The sequence below is a fragment of the Pseudophryne corroboree genome, chromosome 3 (assembly GCF_028390025.1).
Source record: "Pseudophryne corroboree isolate aPseCor3 chromosome 3, aPseCor3.hap2, whole genome shotgun sequence".
Classification (NCBI taxonomy): Eukaryota; Metazoa; Chordata; class Amphibia; order Anura; family Myobatrachidae; genus Pseudophryne; species Pseudophryne corroboree.
Window position 1 is genome coordinate 701,963,272 of NC_086446.1, and position 19,635 is coordinate 701,982,906.

The 19,635-nt window shown below is 43.6% G+C and overlaps 1 protein-coding gene and 1 non-coding gene across 7 annotated transcripts in view; both read right to left on the reverse strand.

Annotated features, from left to right (window-relative positions):
* MYOF (myoferlin) overlaps positions 1-19,635 on the reverse strand; it is a 255,570-nt gene that overhangs the window by 76,182 nt on the left and 159,753 nt on the right. For all 6 annotated transcript variants that reach the window (XM_063962066.1, XM_063962070.1, XM_063962068.1 and 3 more), the window contains exons 8-16: positions 19,177-19,239; positions 17,482-17,532; positions 16,180-16,210; positions 15,247-15,362; positions 8,352-8,478; positions 7,974-8,077; positions 7,038-7,106; positions 6,914-6,957; positions 5,159-5,241 (exon numbers count right to left, since the gene is read on the reverse strand). In XM_063962066.1, coding sequence (XP_063818136.1) covers positions 5,159-5,241; positions 6,914-6,957; positions 7,038-7,106; positions 7,974-8,077; positions 8,352-8,478; positions 15,247-15,362; positions 16,180-16,210; positions 17,482-17,532; positions 19,177-19,239 — 688 coding nt within the window. The remainder of the gene's footprint in view (positions 1-5,158; positions 5,242-6,913; positions 6,958-7,037; positions 7,107-7,973; positions 8,078-8,351; positions 8,479-15,246; positions 15,363-16,179; positions 16,211-17,481; positions 17,533-19,176; positions 19,240-19,635) is intronic.
* TRNAG-GCC (transfer RNA glycine (anticodon GCC)) lies at positions 13,127-13,197 on the reverse strand. Its single transcript has one exon. It is a non-coding gene; the product is annotated as a tRNA-Gly (tRNA).

Consider the following 19,635-nt stretch of genomic DNA (forward strand, 5'->3'; position numbering starts at 1 on the left):
ATTTCAATGAACTTCAAGAAACTCAGCGACACCTATGAGGGAATAAAATAGGTTTTATAAAATAGAATTAAACCTTCACCTGCTTATTATAAACATTAGTGAGAAGTATAGCCAAATTGTCCCATTAAGTTACCAATAGTTTACAGCCAAATGTATTTATCTCTGTGTGTACAATATTAATTCATGCTATAGTGCTTAACCCTGTAACCAATATACATAAACTAGTCTATGAAGTTATTCGGAACCAAGAACATTACTGACCAGCAAAATTCCTCAGTGAGGCTTATCGTAATATGATCCCGGCTGTAATCACAGGGACACAGCAAGTCATAAGGCACCACATCTTAAGGGGGGTACTCACGAAGTGATCGCTGCTTAAAATCTAAGCAATCTGACTAGATTGCTTAGATTTTAAGCAGCGATCACTCCGTGTGTACCCCTCACAGCGATAGCGATGCGCAGCCCCATGCATCACTATCGCTGGTGCTAGATTGGCCTGCAAGCAGGTCAATCTAGCAGGTTGCTCACTTCACCCGCTGGGTGGGTGAAATGAGCACCCCCCCGTCTTCCCCCACACGCTCAGCACACATTGCGCTGTGCTGAGCGGGGGGGAGAAATGTGTGCTGAGCAAACCCCACATCTGCCGGTGAGTACTGGCCTTTACTGTGTAAGTCCAACCTCACAACACTACTAGGTCTGTCTCATAATGGATTCTATTCTATGGGCAACTAAAAATATATACTTCACATATGGGAAGCTACACCCATTGCAAAGTCACGTATTGTGGCCTACTATACTGTGCCATCTGTTAAGTCATACCTCCCAACTTATGGAGCAGTAGATTCGGGACCTCTGCACGCATGCGTCATAGAGGGGTCATGGCCTCTAAAAAAGGGGTGTGGCTTCATGGGAATTACAAGATCACGAGCAACAACTCCCGTTTGGGTGGCTGAACTGTATAGATATACTCTGTGCAGACGTTACCAAATTATACTTGCATCCCATACAAGGGAAGCAGATTCTGTTATTATTTCATTGCACTATAAAACTCTTAAAACTAGGTATGGTGGCAGGGGAAGAACGGCCTAGCATAAAGCAATATATTACGATAACAAACAAATGGGACAACAGCCCACAAACTGACAAGTATGAGGCCACCTACCAAACAACTCGTAAGGAAAAAGGCCTTCTGCCCAACCCTTACAGGGCAATATAACAAGCAGATGAGGCCAACTGCCACCATCACTAACAACTTGGGGTGTCAACCCATCCAAAAGAAGGTAAAAACCCACCTGGTCTGGTGGTGCCTTTTACCCAAATGTATCTTTATGCCTAGCCTTGTCCATGACATAGGACACACCCCAGGGAACCAACACAATAGCTCTTTAACTCACAAACACTGTTCTGAACACGGCCACAAAAACTATTACCAAAAACAGACATCAAACTAAAACAAAAACTAGGATAGGAAGGTAGCAACGCCAAAACTAAGAGAGTCTTCTTCAAACACATCTAAGAACTATATTGGCCTAGACAGAAACCTTAGAGACACCCAAAGCAAAACTTATGACACCACTGTCATATTATATGCCCTCCGTGTTCTTATTAAGGGACTAGAATGGTTCCTAATTTATGTTGTAGTGTTCACCATTGGTAGCCAGCTCTTTGAAGAAAAAAAAAAAAAAAAAATTATATATATATATATATATATATATATATATATATATATATATATATATATATATATATACACACACACACACACACACGTATATATATATATATATATATATATATATATATATATATACATACATATACATATATATATATATATATATATATATATATATATATTACACACACACACAGTACATTTAGAGGTGTTTCAAGTGATAATTGCTCCTTATAGGAGTTTATCTAACCAACTTTATTTATGACCAGCATAGAGATGGATGTATGGCCATATGCAATTGCGGTCGAATTGCCGCAAATGTCGAAAAACGGGGCATTTTCGACACAAAAAAAAATGATTCGACAATGCAATACAGTACTTTTCGATAAAAAAAAAAAAGGACGTTTCAGATTCGACTTTTTGCAATTTGACAGTTGTCAAATTCGACATGTCTGCAATGGTAAAAATGCAGCTTTTCGACAAAAGTATATTCAATTGAAGAATGTCGATTCGACAACAGTGCTTTTCGACAGTCATTTCGTCAATTTCAGTCCGCCTCATTTTGCTGGCGGGATCTAATAAAAATTTTTAAAAACATGTTTTTTTTGTGTTTTTTTGTTGCTAATAGCATATCTATTTATATTAGAAGGGATTATCTACTTGGTTTGTCTATTAGGAGCCACAAGTATTATTTAATATATTTTTTTAAAAGAATATATATATTTTTTTTTTACCGACTAAAATAATATGGAGAGATCAGAGCATGTTTTTCAGTGGGAAGGGGTGGGAATGGGTTAAAAACCGTGAAAAAAATGCGTGGGTTCCCCCTCCTAAGCATAACCAGCCTCGGGCTCTTCGAGCCGGTCCTGGTTGTAAAAATACGGGGGGGGGGAATTGACAAGGGATTCCCCTGTATTTGAACAACCAGCACCGGGCTCTGCGTCCGGTCCTGGTGCAAAAAATATGGGGGATAAAAGACGTAGGGGTCACCCGTATTTTTCACACCAGCACCAGGCTCCACTAGCTGGAGAGATAATGCCACAGCCGGGGAACACTTTTATACCGGTCTCTGCGGCCGTGGTATTAAATCCCCAACTAGTCACCCCTGGCCGGGGGTACCCTGGAGGAGTCCCGGCGGGAGGGTATGTGACTGTCGAATTGTGTCGAATTTAAAAACGGTCCAATTCCAGCCGTAATTCGACCGCAATTGCATATACTGCAGATGTGAAAATATGCAGAGAGCGCTTTTTATATAGGAATTATTAGGACAATTACATACTCTTATCTTTAAAAGAAGAGAGTTACTCAATTTTCTTAAAAAGGTATGGCTTTTATTGTAAAAGTTATATACCAAAATACAATGAAACTTAAGGCCCATACACACTTGACGATGCACACGTCGTTAACGACTTCCCTTGAACAGCTGAGCAAACGACATGAGCACACACACTACCAACGACCAAAGACCATTCATCGTTGAAGCATCCAAGCTGAACAGTTTATTAAAATAATGAGCTGGGAACAGGGCTGGTGAACAGTGGCTTGGTCGTTGGTCTTTCACACCATACACATTCAACGACGTCTCTGGTCGGTAACGACCATAGTGGAAATTGAGCATACATGCTCCACAGATAAGCGAGGGTCGTTAACGTCCCGCGGGGCCGCGCATCGGTGGTCGTCGGATGCATACACACTTGACGATATAATGAGCGACGTCGTTGATGAGGGCTGAAATGAACGACGTCGCTCATTTTATCGTCAAGTGTGTATTTATTTATTATTTATTAGCAGTTTCTTATATAGCGCAGCATATTCCGTTGCGCTTTACAATTAGAACAACAGTTATAGAACAAAACAGGGCAAAGACAGACATAGCGGTAGGAAGGCCCTGCTCGCAAGCTTACAATCTAGAGCAGGCTTTCCCAACCACGGTCCTCAAGGCACACCAACAGTGCAGGTTTTAGTGATATCCAGGCTTCAGCACAGGTGACTTAATTAGTAGCTTAGTTATTTTGATTTAACCATCTGTGCTGCAGCCTGGATATCACTAAAACCTGCACTGTTGGTGTGCCTTGAGGACCGTGGTTGGGAATGACTGATCTAGAGAATGTATGAGTGTATGGGCCTTTAATCTAAAAACAGAACAAAACAAAACAGAATATGTAAGGTTTTTCTGTGATTGCTGTCTTATTTGATAAATAGTAGCAGTTTCCGTTCTCTTATTTCAGCTTGTCAAAATATTTTCTATACCACAGGTTCTCAAACTTGGTCCTCAGGACCCCACACAGTGCATGTTTTGCAGGTCTCCTCACAGAATCGCAAGTGAAATAATTAGCTCCACATGTGGACCTTTTAAAATGTGTCAGTGAGTAATTAATACACCTGTGCACTTGCTGGGTTACCTGCAAAACATACACTGTGTTGGGTCCTGAGGACAGAGTTTGAGAACCACTGTTCTATACCATAGGTCTGCAAATTCGGTCCTCATTACCCCACATGGTGCATGTTTTGCAGGTCTCCTCACAGAATCGCAAGTGAAATAATTAGCTCCACCTGTGGACCTTTTAAAATGTGTCTGAGTAATTAATAAACCTGTGCACCTGCTGGGTTACCTGCAAAACATGCACTTTGTGGGGTAATGAGGACATTGCAAACCTATGTTCTATACCAGGGCTGGCCAAACCGGTCCTCGAGATCTACCAACAGTTCATGTTTTCCAGTCCTCCTGGAGATCTGTAGAATTGTCAGTTAGGAATGAATGCAGCACATCTTAATTAGTAATGGCTACACCTGAGCCCCAACTAGGTGTTCTGGAAAATGTGAACTGTTGGTAGATCTTGAGGACTGTGGTTTGGCCAGCTCTGTTCTATACAATATAACACAGGTGAAGTTCCTACTTTGAGAACAAAAAAGACCTCCAATTGTGTTTAAAAAATAAAGTATAAATATATTCTTTTCCACTAACATATAGACTTGGGTTTCATTGACTTGAAGCTGTGTGATGCGTGTCTGTAAGGATTACACTTACATATTTTTTTTATGTTGTGAAATGTCCTGTTTGTATAATTCACTATTCTGAAGCGCTGTGGTCACTAGCATTGTTTCTTGTTTATTTGTCTATAGTTCGTGACTACACTATGATGATTTACAGCTGTTGGGAATATTATGCCAATAGCACAGTGTGTGGCAGATGTATTAAGCCTGGAGAAGTGATAAAGCAGTGATAAGTGAAAGGTGTTAATGCACCAGCCAATCAGCTCTTCTTACCTGTCACTTTTCAAATCATAATGATTGGATGGTGTGTTATCGCCTGTCACTTCTCTAGGCTTAATACATCTGCCCCATATTTCTATTTCCCACATTTTTACTCTAGGTCTAGAACGACTAAATGTATTGTTTTTTTCCTATACTGGTCATTGACATCATTTTATTAATAATGCCTAGATTTGTGAAATAAAAAAAAATAAAAAATACTTATCTCACCATCCATTTCTCCACCAGATGCAGCAATTTTTGACAAACTCAGATTAGTCGTTCCGACTGCATCATTCTTGGTGAGTCTGTCCCTGCACAGAGCATAAGGCAAACAGTAATAAACCCTCTGATCTCAACTAAATAGGAGAATTTCCAATTACTGTTAATATCCTTATTTAAGCTGTCTGCTGGGACAATTCAATATACTATCCATGCAATAAAAAATGGTTTGTAAATAATAAAAAATAAATAGCATAGGGTTTTTCCCCATTTAAGCAAAACCAGCACCAGGCTGAACCAGCCAGGCATGATAATGCCATAGCAGAGGAGACACTCAGTATGGGGTCCCCCTGCCATAACATTAAACAACCGCCAAACTAGTCAGCCCAGAGCTGGAATTCCTTAGAAAGTGGGGACCACAAATTTAAATATGGTCCCCCCTCCCTCCTGAGCAACAACCAGCCCTAGGCAGAAAGCCCAGTGATATGCGCCGCACCCCTGGTGGCGGTGGGTGCGGGGTTCATGACATACTAATATTGTTCTTTACAGGCGGCCTAAAGGTCCCAGCAAGCCTGCACCTGCATGCCAGCACTTGGAGAACCACAAGTGCCAGCATGCCCGGACATTAAGGGCCCGCTAGCACCCGTAGTCCGCCTGTAAAGAAAAAATTTAAATAAAAACACTAAACCGAATGTTTAAATAGTTTATTATGCAGCTCCTTCACTTGGGGGGCGGCGGCCTTTAAGCTCTTTTTTATGGCCGCCGCCTCACCAGGGCTTCCGGCGTCTATCATCGGGGGCACTTGCCTGCTCCCTCACTGCCGCTGGACTGAGCGCTGCTGCCTTGCCACTGGTGTATATAAGCCAGTGCAGGGCAGTGATGCGGCGAGCAGTGATTGGATCATGGCGTCCATCTTGAATTAAAAAAATTACGCTGAGGCGCCATTTTTGAAATGGGAAGGCTGCACTCCGCTGACGAACTCTGCAGAATGGCTGGCAGGGACTGGATGCTCTTGGATCCAGGTCTGCCGCCAGCCACCCTTTCTCCACCGGGTCCCACCGCCACGAATGCACGCCGCGTTGCGCAGCTGCTTGTGCCCACTGGCCAGTGGATCCAATTGCATCTGCGGGACTGAATGCACGCCCCTGTCATTGAGGCATATATGCTGGTGCCACTTCACTATACTTTTTCAGTGGACTTTTACAGCCCATGGCTTGGCCCTGGCCCCTGTCCGCACCGTTTCCCGAACTGTAGTATTAGCAGTGGGAGGCACCTCTCCCGCTGCCTCCCACCCCAATATGCAGGGATTTTCTAGGGAGGGGGAATGATTAGAATAATAAAAGATGGTATCTATGACACAGAATCTGTGTTATCAATATCTTCTTTGTATTATTTTAATCATTATGACAGGAGAGGCGCTGCCTCCCCTGCCTGCACGTCCCTGTTGTAAATATGCAAATAAACAGACTGAACACAAGTGTAAAGCATGGTTACATTATACAAACAATGCAAAATGCAATCTAAATGCTTTTACACTGACAAAGGGAACTTCACTAAAAGTATACACTGCAGTGTGTATGACATGTTCTATGTAAACATCTACTCACATTTTGTATAGTACCATTACACTGTTGCTTTTCCCGACTACAAAGGTCTTCGCAGCCCTCCCAATTCTATACAACTGCTGATTATCTTTTTTTTCTAAATCAGTCTATTCCCCACATATTCCCTCACAAGCTGCATTCAGAGACTCCGACAACTTACCAGTCATAAACCGTGAGCTTTATATTTTCACACATCGAGGGGAACTGCACGAAACACAATAATCAGTTATATGTGACATTCACATCACTGGTAAAGTTGTTCTGCATTGCTCAGTAAACCTCACCTTTATTTGCAGATTGACAGCCTGGTTCCACTCCGGATTCGCATTTTTTTCTATTATTTTAGTGGTGACCTGAAGAAAAAAAAAAAAAAAAGAAAAAAAAAGAATAATGAATGTGTGTATATATATATATATATATATATATATATATATATATATATATATATATATATATACACACACACATATATATATATACATACATACATACATACATACATGGATTGGGAACAAAAAGCGGCCCTGGAAAAATTTGTACTAGTGGCCCCACTTGGGCAGCACTAGAGGTCTAAGGTCTAGCCATGGGCCATGGCAGCACCACTCTCCCCCCAGACTTTCCAGATAGTGGGCATGTCCAGCATCAAGGGGGAAGTGAATAAGAAATAAAATTAAATATTATGAGCACATTATATGATACACCTTCAGAATTTAGGAAACTATATGATTCTTTGGAAAGATATATTTTCTTGCTTATTACACCAACCGTATCCCAATCACTATTCACTCAATCTTATATGTCAGCCAAGCAGGCAGACAGAACATACACTAGATCATCTGCAATCACAGGCTAAGTGGCAAAGTAATTTTCATATAAGCAAATTATTTTGCATCTTATTCATTATGTCTATAAATAGGACCACGTGTCCTCAAACAAAACAGGCCCCACGGGTGCGTCGGCCCACCGGGGATCTTCCCTGTAAACCCTATGGCCAATCCGCCTATGTATATGTGTATAAATATATATCTATCTATATATATATATATATATATATATATATATCTATATATATATATATATATATATATATATATATATATATATATATATATATCTATATATATATATATATCTATATATATATATATATCTTTAATTATTAATTGATGTTAACAGGATAACACTCGCAAACCAACACTCTTCCACACTGCATGCAATACCTTTTTCCCAGCAAAGGCCACTTCTACAAAAGGGTCTACTAAATTCTTCTTGTCAGAGTCTCCTCCAAATATTTCCTTTACCGTTTGTGCAAAGGCGTCGTCCACTAGGTAAAGAAAACAAAACTTAACCAGCCAAATGAAAGGAGACGGGCACCATCCTTGTGTGTTCTAATGAATGTACCATATAAATCTATGCGATATTACACTGCATTAGCAAATGGGCAAGCAGACGTTTGCCTTTACTGCCCACATTAGTAAGCAAGGTGACTGCAGACTGGTGGCTGCATTTCTGGTGTAGAGACGGACATGGAGGTAATGTTAATGAGCCGCCCTTCTTATGCATTGCTATGAATTGTGTAGCCACAGGGAGACACTTACTCTGTGGGATATCCTCTGCTCTGTAGATTTTGAGAAAGAAGGTGACCCATCTCAGATTCACTCCAGGTGGAAGCAGGAGGTTACTTTCCACATCATCAGAGTCATTGTCTTTGTCCCTTTTTTCCACCTTGCAACAACATGTAAATATGTAAATATTAATAATCCAGTACAAAGAAGATAAAATAAAAACACTTGCTTATGACCTGAACATAAGTATTGATTACTAGCTGTTCTACCATTATTCGCACGAGAGTTTCTGATTTTCACAGTTGTAAATATAAAAGGAGTGTTGATAATTTGGTAAATCTATAGAGCTGTAAATATCAGTCGTCTTAATGTAAGTAAATATTAATCCATAGCTCTTGGCATTGCACATAGAGCACCCGTAGCTGATACGGTAAAAAGTGAAAACGATTTTTGTAGTTCATTAAATTCTACACACTGGAGGTACAATCCAAATTTTGATGCGATTGCCCATTTGGCAGCTATCGTTCACGCAACGAAAGCCATCCATCGGTAATGACGCAATTATGTCAACCCCCTTTTTATCCCCTTAGGGGAGGTTTTTTTTAAAGTCTAATTACGTAGTTTTCCCAATTCCCACCTGAAGAATACCTATGTTAAAGTTCATTTTTCTAACGTAACGGGAAATAGGAGAATTCGTGATGAGCCAGTCAGTGAGTGAGAGCTTTCACATAAAAAAAATAAGAATTTACTTACCGATAATTCTATTTCTCGGAGTCCGTAGTGGATGCTGGGGTTCCTGAAAGGACCATGGGGAATAGCGGCTCCGCAGGAGACAGGGCACAAAAAGTAAAGCTTTAGGATCAGGTGGTGTGCACTGGCTCCTCCCCCTATGACCCTCCTCCAAGCCAGTTAGGTACTGTGCCCGGACGAGCGTACACAATAAGGGAGGAATTTTGAATCCCGGGTAAGACTCATACCAGCCACACCAATCACACCGTACAACTTGTGATCTAAACCCAGTTACAGTATGATAACAGCGGAGCCTCTGAAAAGATGGCTCACAACAATAATAACCCGATTTTTGTAACTATGTACAAGTATTGCAGATAATCCGCACTTGGGATGGGCGCCCAGCATCCACTACGGACTCCGAGAAATAGAATTATCGGTAAGTAAATTCTTATTTTCTCTATCGTCCTAGTGGATGCTGGGGTTCCTGAAAGGACCATGGGGATTATACCAAAGCTCCCAAACGGGCGGGAGAGTGCGGATGACTCTGCAGCACCGAATGAGAGAACTCCAGGTCCTCTTTTGCCAGGATATCAAATTTGTAGAATTTTACAAACGTGTTCTCCCCTGACCACGTATCTGCTCGGCAGAGTTGTAATGCCGAGACCTCTCGGGCAGCCGCCCAAGATGAGCCCACCTTCCTTGTGGAATGGGCCTTAACCGATTTAGACTGTGGCAGGCCTGCCTCAGAATGTGCAAGTTGAATTGTGTTACAAATCCAACGAGCAATCGACTGCTTAGAAGCAGGCGCACCCAACTTGTTGGGTGCATACAGTATAAACAGCGAGTCAGATTTTCTGACTCCAGCTGTCCTGGAACATATTTTCAGGGCCCTGACAACTTCTAGCAACTTGGAGTCCTCCAAGTCCCTAGTAGGTGCAAGGCACCACAATAAGCTGGTTCAGGTGAAACACTGACACCACCTTAGGGAGAGAACTGGGGACGAGTCCGCAGCTCTGCCCTGTCCGAATGGACAAACAGATATGGGCTTTTTTGAGAAAAAACCACCAATTTGACACTCGCCTGGTCCAGGCCAGGGCCAAGAGCATGGTCACTTTTTATGTGAGATGCTTCAAATCCACATATTTGACTGGTTTTAAACCAATGTGATTTGAGGAATCCCAGAACTACGTTGAGATCCCACAGTGCCACTGGAGGCACAAAAAAGGGGTTTGTATATGCAACACTCCCTTGACAAACTTCTGGACTTCAGGAACTGAAGCCAATTCTTTCTGGAAGAAAATTTACAGGGCCGAATTTGAACCTTAATGGACCCCAATTTGAGGCCCATAGACACTCCTGTTTGCAGGAAATGCAGGAAACGACCGAGTTGAAATTTCTTTGTGGGGCCTTCCTGGCCTCACACCACGCAACATATTTTCGCCACACGTGGTGATAATGTTGTGCGGTCACCTCCTTTCTGGCTTTGACCAGGGTAGGAATGACCTCTTCCGGAATGCCTTTTTTCCTTTAGGATCCGGCTTTCCATCGCCATGCCGACAAACGCAGCTGCGGTAAGTCTTGGAACAGACATGGTACTTGCTGAAGCAAGTCCCTTCTTAGCGGCAGAGGCCATAAGACCTCTGTAAGCATCTCTTGAAGTTCCGGGTACCAAGTCCTTCTTGGCCAATCCGGAGCCATGAGTATAGTTCTTACTCCTCTACGTCTTATAATTCTCAGCACCTTAGGTATGAGAAGCAGAGGAGGGAACACATACACCGACTGGTACACCCACGGTGTTACCAGAAACGTCCACATCTATTGCCTGAGAGTCTCTTGACCTGGTGCAATACCTGTCCCATTTTTTGTTCAGACGGGACGCCATCATGTCCACCTTTGGTATTTCCCAACGGTTTACAATCATGTGGAAAAAACTTCTCAATGAAGTTTCCACTCTCCCGGGTGGAGGTCGTGCTGAGGAAGTCTGCTTCCCAGTTTCCATTTCCGGGATGAAAAACTGCTGACAGTGTTATCACATGATTTTCCGCCCAGCGAAAAGTCCTTGCAGTTTCTGCCATTGCCCTCCTGCTTCTTGTGTCGCCCTGTCTGTTTACGTGGGCGACTGCCGTGATGTTTTTCCCACTGGATCAATACCGGCTGACCTTGAAGCAGAGGTCTTGCTAAGCTTAGAGCATTATAAATTTACCCTTAGCTCCAGTATATTTATGTGGAGAAAAGTCTCCATACTTGATCACACTCCCTGGAAATTTTTCCCTTGTGTGACTGCTCCCCAGCCTCTCAGGCTGGGCTCCGTGGTTACCAGCATCCAATCCTGAATGCCGAATCTGCGGCCCTCTAGAAGATGAGCACTCTATAACCACCACAGGAGAGACACCCTTGTCCTTGGATATTGGGTTATCCGCTGATGCATCTGAAGATGCGATCCGGACCATTTTTCCAGCAGATCCCACTGAAAAGTTCTTACGTGAAATCTGCCGAATGGAATTGCTTCGTAGGAAGCCACCATTTTTACCAGGACCCTTGTGCAATGATGCACTGTTTTTAGGAGGTTCCTGACTTGCTCGGAAATCTCCCTGGCTTTCTCTTCCGGGAGAAACACCTTTTTCTGGACTGTGTCCAGAATCATCCCTAGGCACAGCAGACGTGTCGTCGGGATCAGCTGCGATTTTGGAATATTTAGAATCCACCCGTGCTGATTGTAGCAGTATCCGAGATAGTGCTACTCCGACCTCCAACTGTTCCCTGGACTATGCCCCTATCAGGAGATCGTCCAAGTAAGGGATAATTAAGACGCCTTTTCTTCGAAGAATAATCATCATTTCGGCCATTACCTTGGTAAAGACCCCGGGGTGCCGTGGACAATCCAAACGGCAGCGTCTGAAACTGATAGTGACAGTTCTGCACCACGAACCTGAGGTACCCTTAGTGAGAAGGGCAAATTTGGGACATAGAGGTAAGCATCCCTGATGTCCCGGGACACTATATAGTCCCCTTCTTCCTGGTTCGTTATCACTGCTCTGAGTGACTTCATCTTAATTTGAACCTTTGTAAGTGTTCAAAAAAAAATTTTTTAGAATAAGTCTCACCTAGCCTTCTGGCTTCAGTACCACAATATAGTGTGGAATAATACCCCTTTTCTGTAGTAGGAGGGGTAATTTAATTATCACCTGCTGGGAATACAGCTTGTGAATTTTTTCCCATACTACCTCCTTGTCGGAGGGAGACTTGGTAAAGCAGACTTCAGGAGCCTGCGAAGGGGAAACGTCTCGACATTCCCATCTGTACCCCCGGGATACTACTTGTAGGATCCAGGGGTCCTGTACGGTCTCAGCGCCATGCTGAGAACTTGTCAGACGCGGTGGAACGCTTCTGTTCCTGGGAATGGGCTGCCTGCTGCAGTCTTCTTCCCTTTCCTCTATCCCTGGGCAGATATGATCTTATAGGGACGAGAGGACTGAGGCTGAAAAGACGGTGTCTTTTTCTGCAGATGATGTGACTTAGGGTAAAAAACGGTGGATTTTCCAGCAGTTGCCGTGACCACCAGGTCCGATGGACCGACCCCAAACAAGTCCTCTTCCTTTATACGGCCATACTGTGCCGTTTGGAATCTGCATCACCTGACCACTGTCGTGTCCATAACATCTTCTGGCAGTTATGGACATCGCGTTTATTCATGATGCCAGAGTGCAAATATCCCTCTGTGCATCTCGCATATATAGAAATGCTCTATAGTCAATAAAATACTGTCCCTGTCAAGGGTATCAATATTTTTAGTCAGGGAATCCGACCAAGCCACCCTAGCTCTGCACATCCAGGCTGAGGCGATCGCTGGCCGCAGTATAACACCAGTATGTGTGTATATACTTTTTATTATATTTTCCAGCCTTGTCAGCTGGTCCTTGAGGACGGCCCTATCTATAGACGGTACCGCCACTTGTTTTGATAAGCGTGTGAGCGCCTTATCCACCTTAAGGGGTGTTTCCCAACGCGCCCTAACTTCTGGCGGGAAAGGGTATACCGCCCATAATTTTCTATCGGGGGGAACCCACGCATCATGGTGCATTGGCCGGGAAACGAACCCGGGCCTCCCGCGTGGCAGGCGAGAATTCTACCACTGAACCACCAATGCTCACACACTTTATTTAATTTATCTGATTCAGGAAAAACTATGGTAGTTTTTTCACATCCCACATAATACCCTCTTTTGTGGTACTTGTAGTATCAGAAATACGTAACACCTCCTTCATTGCCTTTAACGTGTGGCCCTAATAAGGAATACGTTTGTTTATTCACCGTCGACACTGGATTCAGTGTCCCTGTCTGTGTCTGTGTCGACCGACTAAAGTAAACGGGCGTTTTAAAAACCCTTGACGGTGTTTTTGAGACGTCTGGACCGTACTAATTGTTTGTCGGCCGTCTCATGTCGTCAACCGACTTTGCAGCGTGTTGACATTATCACGTAATTTCCTAAATAAGCCATCCATTCCGGTGTCGACTCCCTAGAGAGTGACATCACCATTACAGGCAATTGCTCCGCCTCCACGCCAATATCGTCCTCATACATGTCGACACACACGTACCGACACACAGCAGACACACAGGGAATGCTCTATACGAAGACAGGACCCACTAGCCCTTTGGGGAGACAGAGGGAGAGTCTGCCAGCACACACCAAAAAGCGCTATATATGACAGGGATAGCCTTATGATTAAGTGCTCCCTTATAGCTGCTTTTATATTAATATATATATATATATAGCCATTTATTTTGCCCCCCCTCTCTGTTATACCCTGTTTCTGTAGTGCAGTGCAGGGGAGAGACCTGGGAGCCTTCCTGACCAGCGGAGCTGTGACAGAAAATGGCGCCGTGTGCTGAGGAGATAGGCCCCGCCCCTTTTCCGGCGGGCTCGTCTCCCGCTATTTAGTACATTTAGGCAGGGGTAAATATCTCCATATAGCCTCTGGGGCTATATGTGAGGTATTTTTAGCCTTTTTAAAGGTTTTCATTTGCCTCCCAGGGCGCCCCCCCCCAGCGCCCTGCACCCTCAGTGACTGCCGTGTGAAGTGTGCTGAGAGGAAAATGGCGCACAGCTGCAGTGCTGTGCGCTACCTTAAGAAGACTGCAGGAGTCTTCAGCCGCCGATTCTGGACCTCTTCTTGCTTCAGCATCTGTGAGGGGGCCGGCGGCGTGGCTCCGGTGACCATCCAGGCTGTACCTGTGATCGTCCCTCTGGAGCTTCATGTCCAGTAGCCAAGAAGCCAATCCATCCTGCACGCAGGTGAGTTCACTTCTTCTCCCCTCTGTCCCTCGTTGCAGTGATCCTGTTGCCAGCAGGAATCACTGTAAAATAAAAAACCTAAGCTAAACTCTCTAAGCAGCTCTTTATGAGAGCCACCTAGAATTGCACCCTTCTCGGCCGGGCACAAAATCTAACTGGCTTGGAGGAGGGTCATAGGGGGAGGAGCCAGTGCACACCACCTGATCCTAAAGCTTTACTTTTTGTGCCCTGTCTCCTGCGGAGCCGCTATTCCCCATGGTCCTTTCAGGAACCCCAGCATCCACTAGGACGATAGAGAAATTATAATATAATGTGTGTGTTATATCTATCTCTATCATACCTCCCAACTTTTGTCCATAGGGAGGAGGGACATCAGCGCGTGTGCCACCCAAAAAGGGGGTGCGGCTTTGTGGGAGGGCCCCGTGATCGCGAGCCACGCCCCATTTTCATCACTATGGGGGCATGCCCAGCACTCTGTGAGCTGCTGGTATGCTTCCTCTCCTCCTGTCTCCACTGAATAGAAACTGTGCGCATGCGCACTGCATCTATTCACCGTTGCTCTGCTAAGCAGGGCAGTGAGTAAAGGAGCCTCCCAACTGCCCCCCCACCACCACCACCACCACGGGACACTGCGGCCCATGGGTGGGACAGCGGGACAGTCCCAACAAAACGGTACTGTCCCACGAAAATTGGGACAGTTAGGAGGTATGATATATACATACATACACACACACACACACACACACACACACACACACACACACACACACACACACACACCTCTTAATAAGAGTACACTACAAGAATTTGTGGCAGTAGTTCCTCCCAGTAAGGCTAGCCCTGGTACTTGCCGCATTTGCTGCAATCGGTATACAAGTCTGTACATATCCGCTCACTTACAGGAGGGTCATCTCCGGTCCCAATAACAAACATGCTGACTTTTAGATATCCCTTCGCCCCAGAGCTCAAATCCTCGGGATCATTGAGGAGAACCCATTTCCGCATGACGGCATGGCCTGTAAACAGAAAATCAGAGTGCTTGCTTCATGTCAATAGGTGACCCTTTATTATTCTCTAACCACCAGACTCCGACATGCAAGCAGGCAATATCAGTTTCATGGTCTGAGGTCATGGGTTCGATTCCCACCATGTCCCTAACTGTGTGGAGTTTGCATATTCTCCCCGTACTTGCGTGGGTTTGCTCCGGGTACTCCGGTTTCCTCCCACAATCCAAAAATATACTGGTAGGTCAACTGGCTCCCAACAAAATTAACCCTAGCGTGAATGTGTGTGTGTACATGTGATAGGGAATATAGATTGTAATATCCACTGGGGCAGGGACTGATGTGAATGGGCAAAAATATGCTCTGTAAAGCGCTGCAAAATATGTGTGCACTATATCAACAACTAATAATAATAATAAAGTTAAGAAATGTTATTTGTATGCTCTTTTGTTACTTACATAGGGTGTTATAAGGCTTACAGCTGTATCAGCACAAAAGCATATGGCTGGATCTCAACCTATTGGAGTACGGGGGATAGATACACCAAACCTTCTAATAAGAGTGGAGATGTGGTTAAGTGGAAAACCTTAGAGCTAGCATTTATCAAGTACATTCTATAAAATGCTAGCTACAATGTGATTGGTTGCTTTGGGCAACATTTCTACTTGTTCAATTCTTTAGAAGGTCTGGCGCTATTTCCTTTTCTATGCCATAGTTCTTATATGTACAATATACGTGCGATCCAATAGACATTAAATGGACACTTTAGTTTAAGACCTTAAACTTTATTTATTTTTTAAACAAAAAAAACACAAAAAGTAGTACTTACCTGGTTCATCATATATAAACCCAATGTCAAGCTATAAAAATAAATAAATAAATGTAAATATTAAAACGGTATAAAACTAGTATAAACAGCATACTCTACTGTCAAAGCAAAGACCTTGTTTTACATCCTTTGTGCTTGTGATGTAAATTCATAACTATTTTATTCCATTGCCATATAAAGCAGACTAATACAATCCTGAACACATGAATAAGTCTATCACTTTCTATTAAACAGATAAAATGAGCGTTGGTGACATAGCACTGGGGTATCCAGAAAGAAAGGGACCAGATGTTATGCTCCAGAGCCTCAATCCCCTTGTAGCAGCAGTGCTGACTTCGGTTCTCACCACTCAGCTCTACTGATAGCTGATCATGGATGAGACAGGTCTGGAAGTCTGCAGAGTATGTGCTATGAGCTTGAAGCAGCTGTCGGTACTACATGTTCTGCTGTGACTTTCCTGTCGAAAAACCAACACCAGAAACCCAACACAGTACGGAACGCAAGCATCCTGATTGAGATTACAATCCTGGGTTCCGCATCCCAGTAGCCGGGATACTGACCGGGTCACTGCTGGCCGCCGGAGAGGTAAGCCGGGGGGAGTTAGGTTCAGGCTGCAGGGGGGGGGGGGGGGGGGGGGTTAGGTTTAGGCGGGAGGGGGAGGGTTAGGCTGCAGGGGAAAGGGGGTTTTGGTTTAAAGCTGCTGGAAGGGAAGATTAGGGTGGGGGGGTGGGGTTAGTCTTCTTTCCCAACTCCTGTTGGGATACTAAACATCGGGATGCTGCGGTCGGTATCTTGACTGCCAGCATTTCAACCCCAGCCCATAATAGTAGAAGCTTAACTGGATCATCTTTGGGCATATTGGTATAGGAGGCTGGAAGATTATCACATATAACTGCTCTACCAGTGTATTTGTAGAGATCATGTCTGCACAACATTCATCAGCCAGGGATCTACTAGTGCTCAAAAGGGACGGATGGCTGGATTTCATCTAAGACGGCCACCAATGAGCTCAAGCACAAAGGAACGGTGCATGTGTGTACATACTGGAGCAGCTCTGGCTTAGAACAAACAATGAAAGCAGAACATATCTATTATCTACACTCTCAGTACACACACACACTGCATCTGCAAACAATCATGGCAGTCTGAAAATGATCTGCAGCAAGTCTCTCCCAACTATCCATTTATACTCAGGACACAAGATTTAAATGATCCTTTATCCCAATTACAGCACACTAAACACAAGAAAACTATGAAAGATAACAGTGATGGTCGTTAATTATATGGGATCTCATCATTTACCTTGAATTCTCCAATTAAGCTGTCTGCTCGTATCGACCCAGAGTTGTATAACTGAAGGACAGAAAAATAGTATAGGTTAGATGTGATCACTGATTGGGAAAGGAGGCTACACCAAGACTCCCAGTATCCATTACATCAGGAAATACAGTACAGCAGGGCTCCGATTCCTCTGCTGACATTAGTCTGTGCATATAACCAGCTGTAGTGCATGGGGAAAAGTCTTGTAACATATGCAAGGCCTATCTGTGATATCTGCGAAAGTGCTATAGTACATCTATGTGATGATCATCTAAAATACTCAATCATTTAGAGATCTTATAGAGAAATAAAAGTCCCCTCTCAAGTGAATTCTATGTAATACATTTGTAAAGGAGCAACCGGTACAGTTATTCTAAAAGTCACTGTGCTTCCTAGAGTAACACCTCACCCCTTATTCCTCCCCAACATCCACTCTGCATAACTGAGGGGAACAACCCTGAATAAATACCTAACCCCTTATTCATCCCCAATATCCACTCTGCATAACTGAGGGGAACAACCCTGAATAAATACCTTACCCCTTATTCCTCCCCAACATCCACTCTGCATAACTGAGGGGAACAACCCTGAATAAATACCTTACCCCTTATTCCTCCCCAACAACCACTCTGCATAACTGAGAGGAACACCCCCGAATAAATACCTTACCCCTTATTCATCCCCAACATCCACTCTGCATAACGGAGAGGAACAACTCCAAATACACTCCTCACCCCTTATTCATCCCCAACATCCACTCTGCATAACTGAGGGGAACAACCCTGAATAAATACCTTACCCCTTATTCCTCCCCAACATCCACTCTGCATAACTGAGGGGAACAACCCTGAAAAAAATACCTTACCCCTTATTCCTCCCCAACATCCACTCTGCATAACTGAGAGGAACAACCCTGAATAAATACCTTACCCCTTATTCCTCCCCAACATCCACTCTGCATAACTGAGGGGAACAACCCTGAATAAATACCTTACCCCTTATTCCTCCCCAACATCCACTCTGCATAACTGAGGGGAACAACCCTGAATAAATACCTCACCCCTTATTCCTCCCCAACATCCACTCTGCATAACTGAGGGGAACAACCCTGAATAAATACCTTACCCCTTATTCATCCCCCAAATTCCCTCTGCATAACTGAGAGGAACACCCACGAACACACACCTCACCCCTTATTCATCCCAAACATCTTCACTGCATAACAGAGGAACAACCCCGAATACACACCTCACCCTTCATTCATCTCCAATATCCACTCTGCATAACCAAGAGGAACACTCCCAAATACACCCCTTATTCATCCCCAACATCCACTCTGCATAACTGAGAGGAACAACCCTGAATAAATACCTTACCCCTTATTCATCCCCAACAACCACTCTGCATAACTGAGAGGAACAACCCTGAATAAATACCTTACCCCTTATTCATCCCCAACATCCACTCTGCATAACGGAGAGGAACAACCCCAAATACACGCCTCACCAGTTATTCATCCCTAACATCCACTCTGAATAACTTAAGTGGACATCCCCAAACACAGCCGCCCAGAACCCCAACTTTGCAAGTCCTGCAGTACCACCTGGAAATTATATGTAATAGAGTATAACATAAATAATGAAATATTTCAATTTCTTATAATCAATTCATCCTTACCCGGAGTATTACAGACTCGTCAAATAGTTCTAACGGTGTAATATTCACGTTGTAAAAAAAAACCTGTTCAATAAAAAAATACAAAAAAACACAACTCACATTAAAAACATTCCTCACAGGGCAAAATCATGCAGTTCCACTAGCCAAAAATTAAAGAATAATTTTTCCATTAACTTCATTCTGTTAAAATCATAAATGGCGGAGGCAGAAAAAGGACTTGGACCGTACATGCTCCGCTGAAAGGATTGTACGTCAGAATATGAATGGAGAAGGTTATTGCCATGAATAGCAGTTAGTTTGTGACCACTTGACATATAGTGCAAAAATGCTTTTCACCCTGTAATCGGTACGCCCCAAATAGTTTGCATGATTTTTTAAATGAAAATGTCATATTTCGAATGTGTATACAAGAATAATAAGTGATGTTATGAGAATGTGAATTTGGACATGAACATACAT